General features: G+C 35.7%; 1 protein-coding gene across 6 annotated transcripts in view; it reads right to left on the bottom strand.

Moving 5' to 3' along the window:
- TRRAP (transformation/transcription domain-associated protein) overlaps positions 1–19,579 on the bottom strand; it is a 102,524-nt gene that overhangs the window by 43,195 nt on the left and 39,750 nt on the right. For 5 of the 6 annotated variants that reach the window (XM_010570238.1, XM_010570240.1, XM_010570239.1 and 2 more), the window contains 20 exons: positions 19,117–19,281; positions 18,521–18,702; positions 18,038–18,236; positions 17,502–17,630; positions 16,581–16,847; positions 15,794–16,000; positions 14,741–14,899; positions 14,519–14,653; positions 14,212–14,322; positions 12,774–12,920; positions 10,390–10,603; positions 9,568–9,693; positions 7,493–7,639; positions 6,211–6,413; positions 5,399–5,520; positions 3,717–3,930; positions 2,577–2,756; positions 2,073–2,219; positions 1,227–1,346; positions 642–929 (listed from right to left, as the gene is read on the bottom strand). In XM_010570238.1, the coding sequence (XP_010568540.1) occupies positions 642–929; positions 1,227–1,346; positions 2,073–2,219; positions 2,577–2,756; positions 3,717–3,930; positions 5,399–5,520; positions 6,211–6,413; positions 7,493–7,639; positions 9,568–9,693; positions 10,390–10,603; positions 12,774–12,920; positions 14,212–14,322; positions 14,519–14,653; positions 14,741–14,899; positions 15,794–16,000; positions 16,581–16,847; positions 17,502–17,630; positions 18,038–18,236; positions 18,521–18,702; positions 19,117–19,281 (3,462 nt within the window). The remainder of the gene's footprint in view (positions 1–641; positions 930–1,226; positions 1,347–2,072; positions 2,220–2,576; positions 2,757–3,716; positions 3,931–5,398; positions 5,521–6,210; positions 6,414–7,492; positions 7,640–9,567; positions 9,694–10,389; positions 10,604–12,773; positions 12,921–14,211; positions 14,323–14,518; positions 14,654–14,740; positions 14,900–15,793; positions 16,001–16,580; positions 16,848–17,501; positions 17,631–18,037; positions 18,237–18,520; positions 18,703–19,116; positions 19,282–19,579) is intronic. The other variant, XM_010570242.1, reaches the window with a different exon arrangement.

Raw genomic sequence — 19,579 nt, 5'->3', positions numbered from 1 at the left:
AGATTTAGAAGTGATTGTCCCTTTGCACTCAGCACTGGTGGGGCTGCACCTTGAACACTGTGTTCAGTTTTGGGCCCCTCACTACAAGAAAGACATTGAGGTGCTGGAGTATGTCCAAAGAAGAACAATGAAGCTGGTGAAGGGTCTAGAGAACAAGTCATATGAGGAGCAGCTGAAGGAACTGGGGTGGTTTAGTCTGGAGAAAAGGAGACCGAGGGGAGACCTTGTCGCTCTCTACAACTATCTGAAAGGAGGTTGTAGCAAGGCGGGTGTCAGTCTCTTCTCCCAAGCAGCAAGTGATAGGACAAGAGGAAATGGCCTCAGGTTGTGCCAGGGGAGGTTTAGATTGGTTATTAGGAAAAATTTCTTCACTAAAAGGTTTGTCAAGCACTGGAACAGGCTGCCCAGGGGAGTGCTTGAGTCACCATCCCTGGAAGTATTTAAAAGACATGTAGATGTGGCACTTCAGGAACATGGTTTAGTGGTGGACTTGGCAGTGTTAGGCTTACGGTTGGACTCGATGATCTTAAAGGTCCTTTCCAACCTAAATGATTCTGTGATTTTACGGTACTACCATACTATACTGTCACTGTGTTTTTCTCTTCACATTTCATAAGGCATTTCAATTAATATAACACTACCTGTTGAGGAGGAGTTATGCTTTCCTGCTCATAAAATTCTGTTGTCTGTTTAGGCTTAATTTGTAGACTTAGTCCTTTTTCAAAGGCTTGATGTTCCAGCATCAGTGTAGAACGAAACCAGAGATTGTGAGTTTTACCCAAGTATTTCAGGACACAAGGTCTGATGGGAATGGGAGGAACACACTGTGACATTGCTTCCACAAAGCAATTCAGTGCACTTGGCTGGCAATCTCGCTGTACTTGATGGCTACCGCTGCACAAGAAAGGGCTTATTTCACCTGCTAGAGCCTAGAAGAAAAAACATAACCATAGTTATCTGTTCATTCAGATTCTTCAATTAGAGAATTTAGATTTAAAATCTTGTTAATACAGGGAACAATCATTTGATAAGTATATTTCTCTTTGTAAACTGAAGGGCCCTATTTCTTTCAAAAAATGTATCAATAGAGGTATACAGCATTCACTAGTCACAAAGAATGGCAAACTTCTCAAAGCAAATGAACAAGTCATTTATCACACAAATACATTTTCCTGAAACACCAGTCATTTACAAAGAGGAATCTGTGAGTAGAGAGAGATTCTCACATGTTGTTGTCTGTCAGACAAGATTTTCCAAAGTCGTGAAAAAAGCTGTATCCAAGTCTTCTCTGCTAATGGTGTAGAAATATGACATAACTGAACAAAGGCACTCAGCAACGCTCCAGTCTAGAAACAAAACAAAACAAAACAAAAAAAAAGGGAGATATATATAAAAGGGAAAAATACAATTAATACTATGGAAAAACAGTTCACAATTATACAGTTTTTTAAGCATTAATGCAAATGCCTGTTCCAACCAACATATCAAACATATGTTTCCTTTAGCAATACAGACTACTGTAACAACTTAATCCTATTTTCATGTTGATTGAGACTAATTCATTACTGTAACCATTTAAAAAAAAAAAAAAGGAAAAAGGAAAGAAGTTGATCACTTCAGTAATAGGAATGATCAAGTTAATTGGATAGAGCTGTTATTACTGTGAGAATTATTTCAACATAGCTTTCAGCTAAAATTACTTTCTTAGAAATTATGTAAAACATAAGAAGCCAGTACACTCTTTTGATCCTATACCCTGTCTTTGCCATCACTATTTTCTTAACTGAACAGTTAAAATACACTTACAGGTGGAAGAGGATGAAATTTAACTTTGTAGGAAAGGAATACAGTAACAACTAGCAATTAAGTGAAGACTTAAGAATTTTTTACCCTATACAAATAAGAAATTACATCAGATTATAGGAGGTGTCTACATAAAAAAAAAAAAATCAGCTAAAAAAAAAATCAGAAGTGTGAGATAAAAAAGAAGAAAAAAAAAGGCAGCATGTCACATGAGTTCAAAGATCTCAGCATTAAAGTGATTTGTCAGCAAACCAATGACCTGTACCAACCTTCACTTCTCGAAGAGAGTCAAGAAATTTGTCATGCCGGTTGGTCAACATGTGCAGCTGATTGCCAATGTCCTTCTCAGAAAGCTCCTTAGTTTTAGGTGTACTGGTCTGATCTCCCGGAGCCAATTCAATGTCTATTTCAACATCCTATAGAGAAGTAAACAACTCAAAGCTTGCAGATATTTTCTACGTACTCTTGCTTTTTTCCCCATACAAATACAAAATGCACTTCCAATCAATTTATTTCAGGTCTCACTATTTCTGCTAGTTCTTCAGGTTCAGATAAATAATTGCTAGAGTGCTATAGTAAAGAAAAGGCTAAATGAATGAATGCAAGTTCTAAGAAACCCATGCATGGGTAAAATACAATGTATTAAAAGACAAGATATCCTGAACAATCTGTGCACATCATCTTCAAGACAGTCTCCAAACTTATTTGATGAGAAACTAGGAAGAGATATATTCCATCAAGAAGATTTCTTTTTCTTATTTTCTGTAAGTTACCTCTTCTTTGGATTCACTGTTCTCCCTTTCACGAGGCTCTTGTTTGACATGGGTTACCATAGCAAATGCTGCTCTATCATGACTGTCAGCAAGGTTGATAACATTGGTGATAGAGGGCAGCATAGCACCCTGACAGCTTGTCCCAATTGTAGTATTTCTCTCGCACACTGCCAACAGGAGCTAAGACATTAAAAAGCAAGGAGAGTTTTTAAATATACATTTTACTGTAGTATTTCAAGGAAAACATCACTATGGCTTAGTACTTATCAACAAGATAGAAGTTGCAATAATATGCTTAAGGCCTATTTATCACCTTGTTCAATAAATACACTAATACATTTTCATCTTAATCTGACCACTTCTTGTCACCATTTTGAAGTTCATGACTGTACTTTCAAGATTGTTTTTCAAGCCTCTCCTGAAAATACTGAAGAAATAGGAATCTTCTATGCCTAAATTCTCTTTTGTACTTTTTAACACATGTATTTAGTGCCCTCAGTCAGTATACAGACTCTCACTATTACAATGAAAGTCCTCCCCAAAAGGACGTGGAAATAAAAAAAAAAAAACAATGCTGTTTTTAATCTCTGTGGAAGGAGTTCTAATACTTTTAAGAGTAGAAAGTTATCCTCACAGTCACTTTAAACTCATGTTTTGATACGCAAATTGTTAAAAAAAAAAAAAGGGGGGGGGGGGCATCAGTCCCAACCAACCAAAAATGCAATTTCAATGCAAACCCACCTAACATTTGTCATATCACCAGAGCAGACACTCTAGCCTTAATGGTTCTACTATGACAATTCTTGTATTTTTTATGATCACCATCATTTATAAGAAATGGGTTTTCTTCAGAAGTATTAACCTGGTCATTAAGCTTTTCACAGAGAAAATAGATTTTAAAGGTTGATATTAAAGCCACTTCCCAAGCATCAGCATTTCATGGTTTAGACACTGTATTTATTTTTAAGCACCACAAGAAGTATCTGAGGCAGCCGACTTGGTATTTTTAGCTTTGATACAGATAATACATACTACAAGGCTATACACTGCATAATGCTTTTACACCCAGGCAAGAAAAATGGGGAATAAAACATGTTTCTCAAATTATAATTGTATTTCTGATACAAATAATTTCCCTACCTCAATGCACTGTTTTATCCAAAAGTGATTTCCCATTGCTTCCCAGTTTTGAGAACAGGTCACATAAAGCAGGCGCTCATAAACACGACGTTTCATAGAATTGTCAAAGACCTCAAAAAATTTGGCTCGTATGAGTGGCTGGGCACAACGCAAACCCGAAAGAAATGCTGGCTCAAGTTTAGCAGTAAGTTCACTACCAGAAAGATTCTCATCCCTAAAATGAATAAAGATGAAATGACAGAGACATTAGAAAAAGCAGCCTTCTAGGTTTTGTATATAAAATATTAAAAATCAAAAGAGGTGATATTCTGTAGAAGCCCACATGGTGTGGCATGCATCCAAGTGCAGCATTTTGAAAGAAACAGCAAAGAAAATATTGCTGCTTGTTAGAAAACTGCCCCAGAACTATCATAAAAACTTCAGGATAAAATCTCATCATAATTGCAAAACACTTTCAGCCACATCTGTATTCTGTTTGAAATTACAAGTGATATTCATTGATAAAAACTTCTGACCACCATGTCAGCACCAGGGCTTTGCACAGTTAACCAGCAAGCAGAACAGCAACAAACAGTAACTCAAAATAATGTGAATCATGACCACAAAATTAAATACCATGCATTTGTTGATAAGGTAACTATTTTAATTATTTCATCATGTTACAAAACCTGCCAGTTTAGCTAGCAAAGTAACTCTCTGTCATGGTTTAACCCCAGCCAGCAACTAAGCACCACGCAGCCGCTCACTCACTCCCCCCACCACCCAGTGGGATGGGGGAGAAAATCAGGAAAAAAGAAGTAAAACTTGTGGGTTGAGATAAGTACGGTTTAATAGAATATAAAAAGAAGAAACTAATAATGATAGTGATAAGACTAATAAAGTGACCACAGTAATGATAAAAGGATTGGAATATACAAATGATGCGCAGTGCAATTGCTCACCACCCGCTGATCAACACCCAGTTAGTCCCTGAGCGGCAATCCCCTGCCCCCACTCCCCCCAATTCCTATACTGGATGGGACGTCCCATGGTATGGAATACCCCGTTGGCCAGTTTGGGTCAGGTGCCCTGGCTGTGTTCTGTGCCAACTTCTTGTGCCCCTCCAGCTTTCTTGCTGGCTGGGCATGAGAAGCTGAAAAATCCTTGACTTGAGACTAAACACTACTGAGCAACAACTGAAAACATCAGTGTTATCAACATTCTTCTCATACTGAACTCAAAACATAGCACTGTACCAGCTACTAGGAGGACAGTTAACTCTATCCCAGCTGAAACTAGGACACTCTCCTGAAAGTATAATTTCAAATCAATTTCCAAGAAAAAAAACCAACTTTATACCCTACGCATGTGAAAAGATAGAGAGATTTCAGCTGTCACCACAGTGTTTAGAATACAATCAGCTACGAGGATGCCCTGGTATCTTGGGAAAGTAAGAGGTTGGGGTGGTGGAGATATTTTAGCAGACCCAAAAAGAAAATCCTAAGGGACTTCTATTTTCAAATTGTCTTCTGTAAATACGTACTGTGGCCTCAGTGAATTGATTTTGCATTTTAGGAAAAAAAAAAAAATTTAAAAAATCACTTAATTCAGACCTAAAAAGATTGATGGCATGTTAGAAAGGTCATATATGGTACAAATTATGAACCAATAAGCTGCAATAAATGATTAATTGCTATAATTACCTATAGACATAGTTAACAAGGTCTAAGAACTGGGCATTTAACTCAAGGTCTTCTGGAAAACGCTTTTCAATGTAAGTCATCATTTTCACTAGTAAAATGGACTTCTCCCGGAGAGTAGGTGTCTGTGTTAGAAGAGGACATGATTAATTTTGTCAATTCATCTTAAAACAAGCAGAGAACTGGCACATCCAAAGTACACCTCAGCCATCCTTTATATCACTCTTTCACTTCTAAAGTACTGAAGAACAGCTTAGTAGAAGGTCATAGTTCTTAAAAAGAAAAATAACTCAAGCATTTATCCTTCTAATATATGATAGAAAAATTTAAAATCATGACTAAAAACAGGTTTAAGTTATTCAATGATTACAAAAATCTAACATATTTTTAGAAGTGTAGGTCCTCTTATATAGCACTAGACTGTGAAGTACTCAAGTCTAACAGAAAATACAGCAAATTGAGGAGGCCACAAAATGTTACAGGAATAACACGATTTAAACCACCATTAGTCGTTCTCCTCCTGAAGAATCTCTCTGTCCAAGTTAATGTGAAACATATTTTAAAACTTTTACTTTAAAACAAGTTGTCAGCAAAACAGCATTTGAGATCAAACACCTAATATAAACCTATAAAATGCTAAGCATTTTTAACTCCAGTTACTTTCACAGGGGATGCAAAATATTCCAAACCTCATCAAGGGCATGTAAACATATATAACAGATCCTTAAAAACCTGTCAAAAACTGATGAATTATAACAGTGGCTTATATTTATTTAGTATTTGAGAGCAATAATAATTTTATCTTCTCAATTTACCTGATTAGCTGCCATCGGGGAATTGTTTTTCACCCACTCTTCCACTATTTTTACTACTGCACGAAGAATTTTGGCATCAGTAGATTTTTCTATGAGAGACGTTAGAATAGCTTGTATAAAATTTTTCCTCATTTCCATGCTCATCACAGCCAGGCGAGTTTTCACAAGATCCAGGCTTAGCATTACCAGTTCACTTGTACCTGCTATGGATGCAAAGAAAGGATTAGAATTGTGTATACACCTATAAAACACCTAGTAAAAAATTTTTCAAGATAAGCTACTGTAATTTTAAAAATAGCAACAACAATATCTGTTACCTGGAAATATATCCCTGGAAATAACATTTTCAGAATTACTACTTTCCATTCCTAAACAATACAGAGACAGACTCCTTCCAAAAAAACCCAAATCCATTCAAAATCCTAAAGGCAAGCCTGTATGGTTTCATTTCAGTAAATCTTTGATAAAATGTATTACACAAGCCCAGTACTGAAAAACTGCAATTAAACTTGTGAAAGAAATACTGTATGATGCAGCACAGCTATTCTGTTCCATTAATTTCCTGACTTGCTTATCTGTCAAGTTTAATAATTTTCCATTTGTTTCTCAGTATTAATAAAATTTGCAAGGTTCTCATTTACCTAATTAAAATATGGCCTGGGAATCTAACAGCAGCAATTCTTTCAAAGTATTTTCTTCAGTAGCTTATTCATTAATAAATTACAGTGCTCTTCACTAGCACTGAATTTTCTTTAACAAGAACATCTAATTTTTTTCAATGACTCATGACCTAATTCCTTTGATGAGAGACAGAATTGTACAGACTGAAAAAGATGCTATTTTAAGATTAAAACTAAAGCATCAGCTCCAACAAGTTAATTTCACAAACAGTTGTTCCAATATTATCAAATAGGAAGGATTAAAAGAAAAAAAAAAGTGAAAGCACAGAACAATCAAAAGAATTCAGCCCCTCTCCTCTCAACCCTATAAACTCTTGAAGAATTTCAGTATTTCTATATATGCTATAGCTCAACAAATATTCACTAACCATTCACTGAAATGTTTGGGTTAATACTGAAATTCACATATTAAGCAGGTAACAGGAAGTCAAAGCGCATTTTTTTCCTTCATTACTTCTGTAATATTTCTCACTACCACTGAAGTATTTTTCAACATGTAATAATGCACACAAAACACTACAAAATCATTTTAGGATTAAGAGATTTTAATACTTTAAAAACACTTCTAATCATTAACATCCTCAGACTATATAATGTAATACCTGTATTTGCTTCTGCCGTTCCTGCTGTAGTCTGTGGGTTTAAGTGTTCCCTGACCATCTTCTGCAGAGATCGCATAAAAACTGAAATCAGTCTGTCAATATAGCTGGGATTGTTACTGCATGCAGACTTCAGAATCATTAAAGTACCTATAGATAAAAACAATACTTAAGCAAGTAAGATATAGGTTTTCAATGTGGATGTTCTATGAGAGAACACAGGAAAACATTCTAGCTGTATTTTGTCCTGCCATGAAGGAAGCATGGGACTACCCAAGTTGCAAACACTAGAAATTTGCATAGATTTGAAGAAAGATTTCTGTCTCAACCTTAGTTTTTAGTCTAAGACTAGAAAGTTATTTTTGCATTAACCAAAACATTTGAAAGTTCTGTATACAAGCGTGTGATGGAGGGCAAGGGCCAGAAAGGGAGGACAGAAAGAGAGGGATTGAGAGCAGATACTTCTCCAAGACCTTAAAAAAATTTTTTTAAAAAATATACATATGTAGTTAACGAGACAAAAATGAAACTACTGCTAATGTTGCACATTTATTTTAGTAGCAAAAAGTAGCAAAACTTTTACATGAATAGGCCTGGGTTTCATAATTAAAAATAAAATAAATTTTAAAATTACACAATCTTAGTTTTTCTTTATAAAGTTTCATAAATCAGTTACTTTAGATTAAAAAAGTTAACTACTGAAACAGCTAATTTCAGCACAGTTTATGAATGCACTATGCCTACAAGATCACACGCCCTTCAAATTACACAGTTGTTAACAATGCCTGTCCTAATATAAGCTTATCCATATTCATGCAAACCAATCAGTTTTAGCAATATCTATGCTTTAAAATACTTAACTCTTTTAAAAAAGTACCGACATCCTGTCAAACTATACCCTCTGTAAAACCTACAGCTATCCTTTTCCTTACTGCAACTTCTTAATTCAACAAAAGACTACAACAGTATTTACAGAAGCATGTGTTGTTCATTGAATGGTTGCTTCAAAAGTTTTGATTTCTTTTTGTGCTCAGATGTGCACAAAATTTGGCACACAATGTACAGCCTCTTAAACACAGAATTAATAAGATATGCACCACCTGACAGTTAGACTGTAGTGCTGCTTTTAAGTGAGGTCTGGACAAAATGTAAGAAACATCTTTCTTGGTTAGTTAGTTGTAAAGCACATCCTAACATCTGACAAATAGGCAAGTCCCAAAGCGAAACTACAACTATGTACACAGACCACAGAGTAGAACAGTGAAGGACATTTACCATTTAAATCAGTAAGTTTTCCAAAACTGTGCAATTTCAGGTCTGTGTTACCAACACAATCAGTTCTGGGCCAAACTGGGCCAATATATCTTTGTCATTGTATTATGTAGCTGCACTGTCTACTAGTTAAGTAAGTACGAAGAACAAGAAAAGAAGAACATTTCAGCTCTTCAGAATGGTATATGCTAAAAATTCAGATTTGGTCACTCCAGAAAAAATAGTATTTTTGTCTTACTTACTGAGAATCCAAGATCTATAAATACATAAATCTTCCTACACAATTTAACTGACAAATGGCAAAACTGACTATTTAGCTGACAAATGAGGCTCTTAAAAACAACTGAAAAAGAAAGTATAAGGCAATAACATGTAAGAATGTTTACACAGATTCCTTGAAATATTCTATTGCATCTCACAGTACTACCTGCAGGATTTTGGTTTTTCCATGTAAAAAGTTTCCAGTAACTTTTACTTTGTATTTTGGTTAATCTGAATGCTGCATCTTTTTCCTATGCACTTTGAATACAGCAGACTTCCATCTAGCACAGCTGCAGCACCCTACTTCCAATAACTGGTCCCAAGTCAGCTACAGGGAGAAGACAGAATGCCATGCCCCAAGTCCCTTCCTTCACAGATGACAGACATCCCAAGCTCGTCTCTCAAGTTAGCTTGAAACGCTTCCCACAGCTTCCTCTGCATGGTATCAGTTTTCAATTTCCTTATGGGAAATAAAGGCTCATGACAAAGATCATACTTATTAACAGGCGCTCTACATACATCTACTAGAGATGTGGGAAACTTACCGAAGAGCTGAGAAGGGTTAGCATTAGTGGCTTTTTCATAATTAGTAAGTCCTTCATAAATAACCTTTCCGACTGCAGCATAAAGGCACTCCAGCTCTTCATACTTTGAAGCTACACTTGAGGTACCTGCAGAGTGCAGAGTTGTGTTTACTTCTGGTAACATTAGCCACAGCACAGGCAAGGAACAGTTACACTGTGAACATACAGTCATCTATACCATCACCAGAACTTTATCTTGCTAATAAACCAAGGTAACACAAGCAGATCCCTCGTTTATATAAACGTCTTTATTATCCAACCAATATGTCATCTTTAACAGTGCACCACTACTTCTAAATAACTCAGTTTGATGAGAAGTCTTAGATTACTGATTTTTTTTTTTTTTTTTAAGATAATCTTATCTAAATCAGTTTATATCAAGACACGGCATATTACCTATTGTCTGTCTCTTTGACACTATCTCCCTTCCTTGTTTTAGCAAAACAGCAAAGCTTAACAACTAAAAAATTGCACTTCTGAAGCTGAAAAATTATAATTGCAAAAATACATTAAATTTATAGCATGCATTTCTTGAACCAAAGTTATGACAGCCACAGGTTATTAAGTTTTTATGTCAATGGATAATGATGTATTCCACATGATTACTTATTTCAGCTTTTCTTTTTTTAAACAGAGGTTGAAAGTGCAAGCTAAAATGGACCATTAAATGCAGGAATCATAAAACAGAACATTAGCACATTCTAAAGAGTGTCTTCACCCCGCCCTTAATCACTTAAGTTATGCAGCAATAAAGGATAAAAGGAGGAAGAAAATACCACATACTTGGTTCTGTAGGGAAAATACCCATCAAGCGAGAAAGCAAACTGTGGACTGCTCTCAAAACCTTGGTGTTTCCACAAGTCATACAAGCTGCTACACCTCGTTGCAGGGGTTTGAAGCTGCTAAGGATAGCAGGGGGCTGCAGTACAGTTAACAGGAAACTTAAGACCTCTAAGCCAGTGCAAATGTTGGCAAAGTTGGCCTGATTGGGTTGTTCCTAAAGAGAACACATACAAAAAGGCAGTGAGTGGGGGAAATCGCACAAGTATTACACAGATTAGTAAGTCCAGATCAAATCTGTTGAAAACCTGTAATAAGGTTGAGGTTTCTACACTAGTGATATTTCGCATCAATCATCTGGATAAGTCATGCAATATAAAACTGTAAAATACAAGGCACTATAAAATCTTTAACCATAAAAATGTTACTTAAGCATTTACAGGTATGTTCCTTCTGGTGTTTTTTGTGATCCTCAGTTTTGAAATTTGCCTGCAACCTCGCTGGTTAGAAATGCTTTCAAACAGAGAATTATGTTTTATCTCCCTGTCAACATCTTTCACAGACAGGTCTTCAGTGAAGAGCTACAACAGCATATTCGATGGTAAGTTATAGCTTAAAGGTTAGAAAACGGGATATTTGGAACTAAAGAAAAAAAATAATGAAAATAAAATATTCCTGGACATATCTTTGTAAACCTACAAAATGACCATTAAAATAGTAAATTAGTTTGTTTGCTAAAGAAGCCTTAATTCTTTTTTCTGACCCTCTTGTATAACTGATGCCACATAGCACAAAATTAAGATATAAAATTCCTGTTCCAGGGGGGTCATATCCTTGTATTAAGTAAACATCAACAACATCCACTTTCCTCGGGTCTGAGGGGTGGTATGATGCATTTGTTCTGAGGTGGGGGAAGGAGAAGTGGAGTGGGCTACGTTTTGATTTTGGCTCAACCTTAGATGCAGACCACTTTGTCCACCTTCCCCAAATTCATGAAAGATGATAAACTGGAAGATTTGTCTGAAAAATGTCGAGGAAAAAGACAGCAGTTCACGTTGTGGAAGCATATGAACTCTCTGAATTGCACTCTCTAATGTCATTTTTACACCTCCATCATCTTCCCCCTGTTCCAGAAAGGGAGGGCAACGCTCCTCTATACATGACATGCAGCTCTTCTTCAGCAGCCAGCCCATAGATACTCACAACTTCTCTGTCTTCAGTGCAGAGGAATCACTCAAAGTCATGACTTTCCTGAAGTCATACTGCTGTTACTGCACAGCCTCCATCGCTAAATAGCTTTGCAACTGTGTAAGTGAGGAAGATGAGCAGGAGGTAATCCTTGTGCAAAAAACATCAGAATTGACTGCAGTACTTCCTATTGTAGGCTATCAAATGCCATCAACAGGAAAAAAATTCTGAATTTTAATGGCAATTTTCACTCAAGTTGCACACTACTTGGGAAAAGATGAGTAAAGCAACAAATATGAGCTCCCTGGAGAACTATCAACACTTGTAAATCCAAAACAAAGAGAGTCACATCAAAAACTCTTCCAACAGAAGGAGAAAAGGATGCAAGTACATACTTGCCCTCTCAAGGACTATCTCCATAAAGACAACAGCATTATCAAAGTATAGCACATGTAGATCAACAGTTGGAAAAAATGGGCCACAGTGAGTTTTCATGTAATCTTAGACATTTCAAAGTTTACCAAAGTAGGATATATTAATCCTTTATTCAAAGAAAAAGAAAAGTGACATCAAGAGAGCTCCTAAAAATTTAACAAAGTAATTTTTTTTAACAAAAAAAATTAACAAAATTTAACAAAGTCTATTAAATAGTATGATACAAATAAAATAGGTGTAGAAAAAGTTATTATATGGCAAAAAGCACATAAACAGCATACAGATGATAAACAAAGTAAGTTGTATTATCAAATACAGAAAGTTAGCCTTTCAGTGAACTTCATATTGCCATGACGTAGTCTGAAAACTAGAAACCAATAAAACCAAATCTCAATTTGTAAAACTTCCTACTAACAAAAAAAAAAACCAACACAAAAACCACCACACAAAAACCAACAAAACAAAACAAGCCCACAAAAACTGCCAACCAGTAGGCTATCCAAACAAGCAAACTACAACCTATTTCAAAATCAAACTAATACAGGAAGTTAATCCACCTGCTCCTAAGTTTATTTTAATATTTGTAAGTACTGCAGCTATACAAATTATAACCAGTGATGCAATTCACATACTTAATTTATGTATTTCATTACAAAAAAGAAAAGATTAAGGCTGTAAAAATCAGTATCCAGATATCACTAGTACTCAATCAACATATGTGCTAGTGAAACCTAAAGACCTACAAGGACAAGAACGTTACCTACCACAGTCATTAGCAGCTTATCAAACCACTGCAACTTCAGTTCTGATTTTGGCCACATGTCTGGTCGTAAAGCTGTTTTCAGAAGGTTGACACAGCGGCGAGACAGCAATTCCCCAGGAGACCCAGCAGTATTTGAGTTGTCATTTACCTAGCAATTAATCAGAGTTAACAAAATGACACTGTTTTGTAACCAACTCATTAATTTATTATGCATTCCAAGGAAGCATATAATTTCTTATTTCTGCAATGGATGAGCTTAAGTAGTTTTATCAGTACAGTCACAGAGTATTTAACTGCATAAAAAGCTGACAACTAATAGTAAACAACTGAACTGGTGTCTAAACTACTAGCTAATTATCCCAAATCACCCATCAGAGGTATATTTAAAAAAAGTTTAATCCCATACTTTATTAATACAACTCTGAACATGCTCAAGATGGTTAATCTTTTCTGTTTGCAAGGTATCCATAAATATATGTAGCTCTTTACTTGATTCATCTCTATACTTCAAGAGCACATCTATTCTGCGCAAAGGACTGTGGTGTACAAAATCCCACATTACTTACCAGCTGAGCCTGCTACAGAAGCAGAAGCCATAAAATTTGTCAGCTTTGAGCTACACCCAGCTAATTTTCCCCACTCTAGAAAATTCAATTCTTAAAAAAAATTTGGTGAAAAGCTGTAATTCTACATGCTGTATGAAAAGAAGTAATTCCATGTATATGATCTTTAAAATACAATTACAATAGTTATCCTTAGATACGTAATTGACATAGTCTTTCCCTATTAAACTCTCTAAATATTCTTCAGGTTTGGGGTAAAATATTCTTGCCATTAAATCTAGGCAACAGAACAAGCATACTTTGCAGCATCAGGCAAATACATAAATTAATTAAAAAAAAACGCTTATGGGAACTTTTTTGAAGTCTCTGCCTGGCTCCAGCCAAATTCTAGTCATGTTTATTTCAATCATGTCACTCCTGATATAGTACTTTCTGGAAAAGAGAAAGTAAAGAACAAACAAAATGCTAGAAGTGATAGAGAGCACAGTAAAATGGAGACTCTTTCAATTGCAAAATCTGGATTGCAACCGTTCACATTTAAAATTTTAATTTCTAAGTGCACGCTTCCTGCATCAAGCTATAAATGTACAATGCCAAGAATAAGAAGCTAACGCATACCTCCCATGAATAACATCCATCATTTGTGAAATTAAATACATGCAGAAACTGGTTATCAAATTCAATTTCTTTCCTCCTTAAAATAAAAACATTTTACTTTTTGTACAATTTCATATTAAAGTTTGTAACCTTTCAGCAACAGAAAGTATATAAACACTAAAATAATCCAAGCATAAAAGGACTCTTATGAAAAGAGGAGTCTATTGTTTTGGCTACTCATGCTGCATTGGTATTTGCATACCAGAATAAACACACTACCTGGCAAGCAATTCTAATCAAGAAATTCACAACTGTATCTGTATGCTGCTTGTCAATTGGCTTGGAAAGTAGTGCATCAGCTCCTGGCAAGGACTGGCTACGTCCAAATACCTGCATGTATACAAAACACAAAAACCATAAGCAATGTTGAATAAGGATAACAACAGCAGAACAGATTTAAAATAGTTTCTAAAACTATAACCTTCAATTCAGGGAGTTTCGAGTTATGTAGAAAATTATGCTAAATTGCTTAGTCAGTGCAGGTTATAATTTCATTGTCTCTGAACAAAATCTGATTTTTTCTTACAGCACTTATTGCTCCTGTAGCTGTCCTGAATCGTTTCACTTCTTGGCCAGAATCCACAGACAATCCTCTTTTAACAGCAGATGAGGCAGAACTTGCTCCTTCTCCACTCACACTTGAATCCATATCTGAATCCGGCTGAAATATCAGCAATGTGCACATTAAAAAAAAAAGCATTTAACTGTCTAACAGTTCAATCTTTACCAGTTTGTTTAGACTTCCTACCTGCTGGTCTTTAATTCTTTGCAATTCCCATTTAATAACTACTTCAGCAAGATCCACAGCTAATTTTCTTTGCTCTATCGTAACACTGGGAGTGAAGCCCAGTCTCTGCATGGCACTAACCATATGCTGAACCAAGTGATGTCTCACTGGATAATAAACCTGAAAAGATGGTTTCACAGTCATGTTAGCCATTAATCAATAAAATTCTGTGCAAAAACTACAGAGTCAAAATAAAGCAAAATGGTAAAATAGTCTTTAATCCCAAAGTTTGCTAAATCTGTACCATGTTCAAATTCTGCAATCCAGAAAAGTAACTGGTGCTTTGAAAATAAAATTTTGGCTACAATCTTAAGTAGGGACTACTGATTTCATGTACCCAAATGAAGATGTTCTTCTCAAGATAAATGGTTTTTCTAAAGGACCAATCATTCCAATTTTTTGCCGATCATTTTAGATAGCTACAACTCACAGTTGAACACACTCAGATATTTTTTTAAAAAGCATTGAGGCATCGATTCCTGAAAAGTGACTGAAATGCATATTAGCTAGCTGTCACTTTGGATCATATTTTAATATGCATTTTCAAAAATGCTCCTATATTGACATTCTGCAGTATTCCCCCATTTGTGTAATGTTTCCCAACATACATTAGCTGGAGATAAAAGTTACCTAGATGACCTGACATAATATATAAAGTCAAACAAACAAGGATTACTGGAGGATGGAAAAGAATATGGTTCTGCGCTTTTTTTAAACAACCTTAAAGAGTCTTCACAGCTCTGTTAAACAGCACTGCTAATGCACATGCAACAAATTAATCTTGCAGACTTTCACCTAACATTTTGAGTTCTAACTTCAATAAAGGTAAAGCTTAATAAGTGGTTTGCTATTTAATTTTAGTGGGGTTTTTTCAGTTTTAAATACTTTTGCAGACAGCTGATGCCTTTTGAAGCTAAACCATATAAATCAGATTATGTTATTTTCTAATCAAACTGTAGTTTACCTCCTTGATAGCTGAGATACAGTGACTACCAGAATAACTGGTACAAGTACCTTGAAATGTTGTACTATCAAGTGCAAAATATGTACTAGCTGTGGAACTGTGTGACCCTCTTCCACAATGATTTTTCGTGTCCAGTGAGTCAGCATCTGATGTCCATCCTCCATTCGAGCAGGCACAGCTGGAGTCAGAATAGCCATCGCTTGCCTGACAATAGCTCGGGCCTCCATTGCATGAGCTTTTAGAAGACTGTGAAACACCTAAACAGCAAAGTTTCTGACCAACATTAATATTATACATATTTACAAAAAATACAGCATTTATAAAGAAACTACAACATACGTTTTCTAAACAACACGATTTTTTTCCTAAAGACCCATAATTTGTTAAACACACGATGTTACTTCACCGTCAGAAGTATACTGTGTATACTTCTGTCTCCCTTGTTTTCCCTTTTTCTTCCTCCCTCTCCACTGTCCAATTTGAACTTTTCCTTTGGTACCCACATGCTGTCTCAACCAAAACATCTGTCTCTTTCAAATGAAGAAACATTACCAATTTTGTTAATTCAACCAAAAGGACTTTTCATTGTCCCATTTAACCTCTCTGTTTTCACTTATCTTCAAACTTCTTTCTATACTCTCCTATTCCCAAATAAATTTGTATTAATATTTGGCTTGCTGCTTTTGTATTTGTTTGCTGCATATGAATTTAACTGTTACTTGTATACTAAGTATCCAAAACTACTGTGCACCCTCTACTCTGCATTTTAAAATAAAAGCACACTACAGAATTTATCAACATCCCTTAAATGTACGAATACAAGCCCATAGTCAATACCTGCAGAACTATCTTCTTATGTATGGCAAATTTTGCAATGATGTGTGCCAAAAGCAAATGTCCACTGTATTTGCACGCTGGGTCCACACATGCCTTGGACAGGAGGCAAGGCCAAGCAAACGTCATTAGGCGTCGTAGTTTGCTGTTCCGGTTTTTGTTGTTGTCATGAATGTGATGTGGAGCATGCTCAACCAGAAGTGTGGCAAACTGCAAAAGATATATCCTGAGAGAATCCAGCATATCAGCCTGTTTTTCCGGATCAAGTACCTAGTCCCAGGGATGATCAAAGAGAGGAGGAAGGTGAAGAGAAAAAAAAAAAAAAAGAAAAAAAAAAGAAAAAGAAAAAAAGAGAGAGAAAACCAACTTTATTATCCACAAAAGCAAAGTCCAAGGTTTTTGCTTTTTGAGTGGTTTTTAAGAAGACTAATAAATACAACCACTTTTTTGATTCAGTTTAATGCCCATAAAACAGCCTCCTGAGGTGAGAACTTTTAAATAATGAGCACATCTAGGAACTTCCAAAGTGCTAACCTATTAAAAAAAACCAAAAACCCAAACCCCAACCCTCACCTTCACAATAACAGCTATTTTATATCTGCTAACTGGTTCAATGAAATCGAAGTGAATACAAAGATACTGATGTTCAGCCACAGAGAGCTTTGCTTATAAAAAAGACTAGGATTACAGCCATATAAGGCCCATTTCTAAAGACAGACATTCAAGTCCTAAAGATATCATAAACTGAAAATTGTAGTCCAATGACTGATGGATCTCCCAACAGTTCAAAGTTATATATGTGATTTGATATAACTGATCATAATATTTAGAAATACTGCAACAAATACAAATCAGGATTGAGAACCAAAATGAGAGGAACAACTTTTTATTTTCAAACACTTGAATGTAAACAAGGATTGTTACCTTTGTTATAAAAACACTAGTGATGCTTTCTGGATTATCTCCTTCTGGGTTTGGGGGTCCCAACAGCTGTTCACCTTCCCCCTTTTCAAAACTGTACAAGAAAGCAGGATTCAGGATATGTTGCAGCACCTACAGAATATAAACAAAAAAGTTACACTCGACTAATGGATTCTTCTAATGGCAGTCAACATTCAAGTAACTTCATATGCAAACCTGCATGTTAGACACATCACTGCATTACAAAAGGAAGCTATAAATAAAACCTTAAGAAACAGATACACACAAATTTTTTCCCCTCTTTCCCCCTTTCCAAGGGCAAAGATTCTTAGAAAGTGTAAACTAGTCAGCATTGAAAGCAAGATGAATTGCTGTCTCTGCTTATTATCACTGTTCTTCAGGTATGATATTTTCACCTAAATGGCTCTGCCAATTATCAAACTCATTGACATTTAAGTAAGCGAGTTTTGTTGCCCTTGTTCCCAAGAAGAAAATTAAATCTAAATACCAGGCTTCTTGGATTTAATTGCTTTAGTTACCTTGGCTTTGAGCTCATCTCCAAAGTTTGGGTCATTAAAGTCTACAAACCGGAAGAACAAAGCCCGTTTTTGGGGAATACTGTAGTTTTTGGGGATCTCTTCTTCCATGTATTCCTTTAAGAAAGTCATATTGCAAAGAAATCGACCCGTAAAAGCTCGAAGCAACTGGAAGAGCAACTCTATATCACCATAATTCCTTCTGTAAAAACACATAAAATAAAAAGCTTCTGTGAAAAAATACCCAACCAAACTACTATGCTGATGACTTTGTGAAGAAACTAATCTGGGTTTTAAATGAGCAGAGAGGCAAGAGCAGGCAGTACCAGAGGCATGGTTTTAGAGCTAATATCAGTACTATGAAATATATTAAAATTTCTCTCCAATAACTGCAAACCATTTTTACTAGACCTGTATACCTTTACAGTATTTTTTTTTTAATTTTGAAAAGTACACAAGCTACAGGAAATAAATGTTTTTACGTACTTGCAGTAATTCAGTAAGCAGTATGCTAATAGCTTAGGTTCTTTCCAATTTGTGGCAGCCATATTCTCCTTACGATGTCTCTCCTGAAAAGCTTCACTCACCCATACACGTTTCAGTTGATTCACCAAGGAATGTTGATTTGCTAACCAACATTCATCATTCTTAACAATAATACTTATGATCTGTCAAAAGCAAAACAAGACAAACGCACAGTCAACATGCAGCAGATCTGTCAGTAGAAACAATGACATAAAAGCACTTCTTTAAGGTCAATTAAGGGTTCTAAAATACTCCAAAAAGAAGTCAAATAAAAACTAGTTTAGAACAATTTTTAAATTAATTTCTTTTTTAAAAAAAAGTTTCTGTTGCCATGTTTACCTCTTTTATCGTACTTGATTAAAAAAAAAAAGTATGGTTCATTTGAGTCTCTTTTCCCTTCCTAGAGTGACTCTGACTACAAACACTTTACATTTTTACAAGTGGTTCTTTATGAGCTATAATACATATGCATACACTTGAAAGCCTGTATGTAACAGGCTTGTAGCTAAAGAGGTTTTGACTATCTAGTGCAGAGACAAACAAGAATAAATGGATACCTTGATAGCCTGAAACTGTAGATCGAGACGCATTGTGGTAGTGCTTGGAGAACCAGGTCTAACAGCTGCTTGGGTACCAACAGGTAACAGTAGAGTGATAAATCGGTTAGGATTAGCTGCCAGTACATCTCGTAGAGGTTTGGCATCTTTATGTTTTAAGAAACTCTGAAGAAGGGGAAGAAATAATTTTGATAACAACCTTTAAAAGCAAAAATACCAAAAGGCTATATCATCCTGTAGCTTTTATATTCCACACTAAAGTTGCAGAGGTTGTATTTCACATATATAAAAAATAACATCTACAACTTCAGTAATAATCCTACATGATCTGGAAAGGTATAAAATCAACATCTCAGGACAAACAAATACAAAACGGAGAACAGGCATCCTACAGTCAGAGTAAGACCATGATTAAGTACTACAAGGTCATGGGGGGGGGGGGGGGGGGGGAGGGAAAAAACAA

Source organism: Haliaeetus leucocephalus, unplaced genomic scaffold, assembly GCF_000737465.1.
Source record: "Haliaeetus leucocephalus isolate CR32 unplaced genomic scaffold, Haliaeetus_leucocephalus-4.0 Scaffold295, whole genome shotgun sequence".
Classification (NCBI taxonomy): Eukaryota; Metazoa; Chordata; class Aves; order Accipitriformes; family Accipitridae; genus Haliaeetus; species Haliaeetus leucocephalus.
Note: the sequence above shows the minus strand (reverse complement) of the source record. Positions and strands in the feature narration are given on the sequence as shown.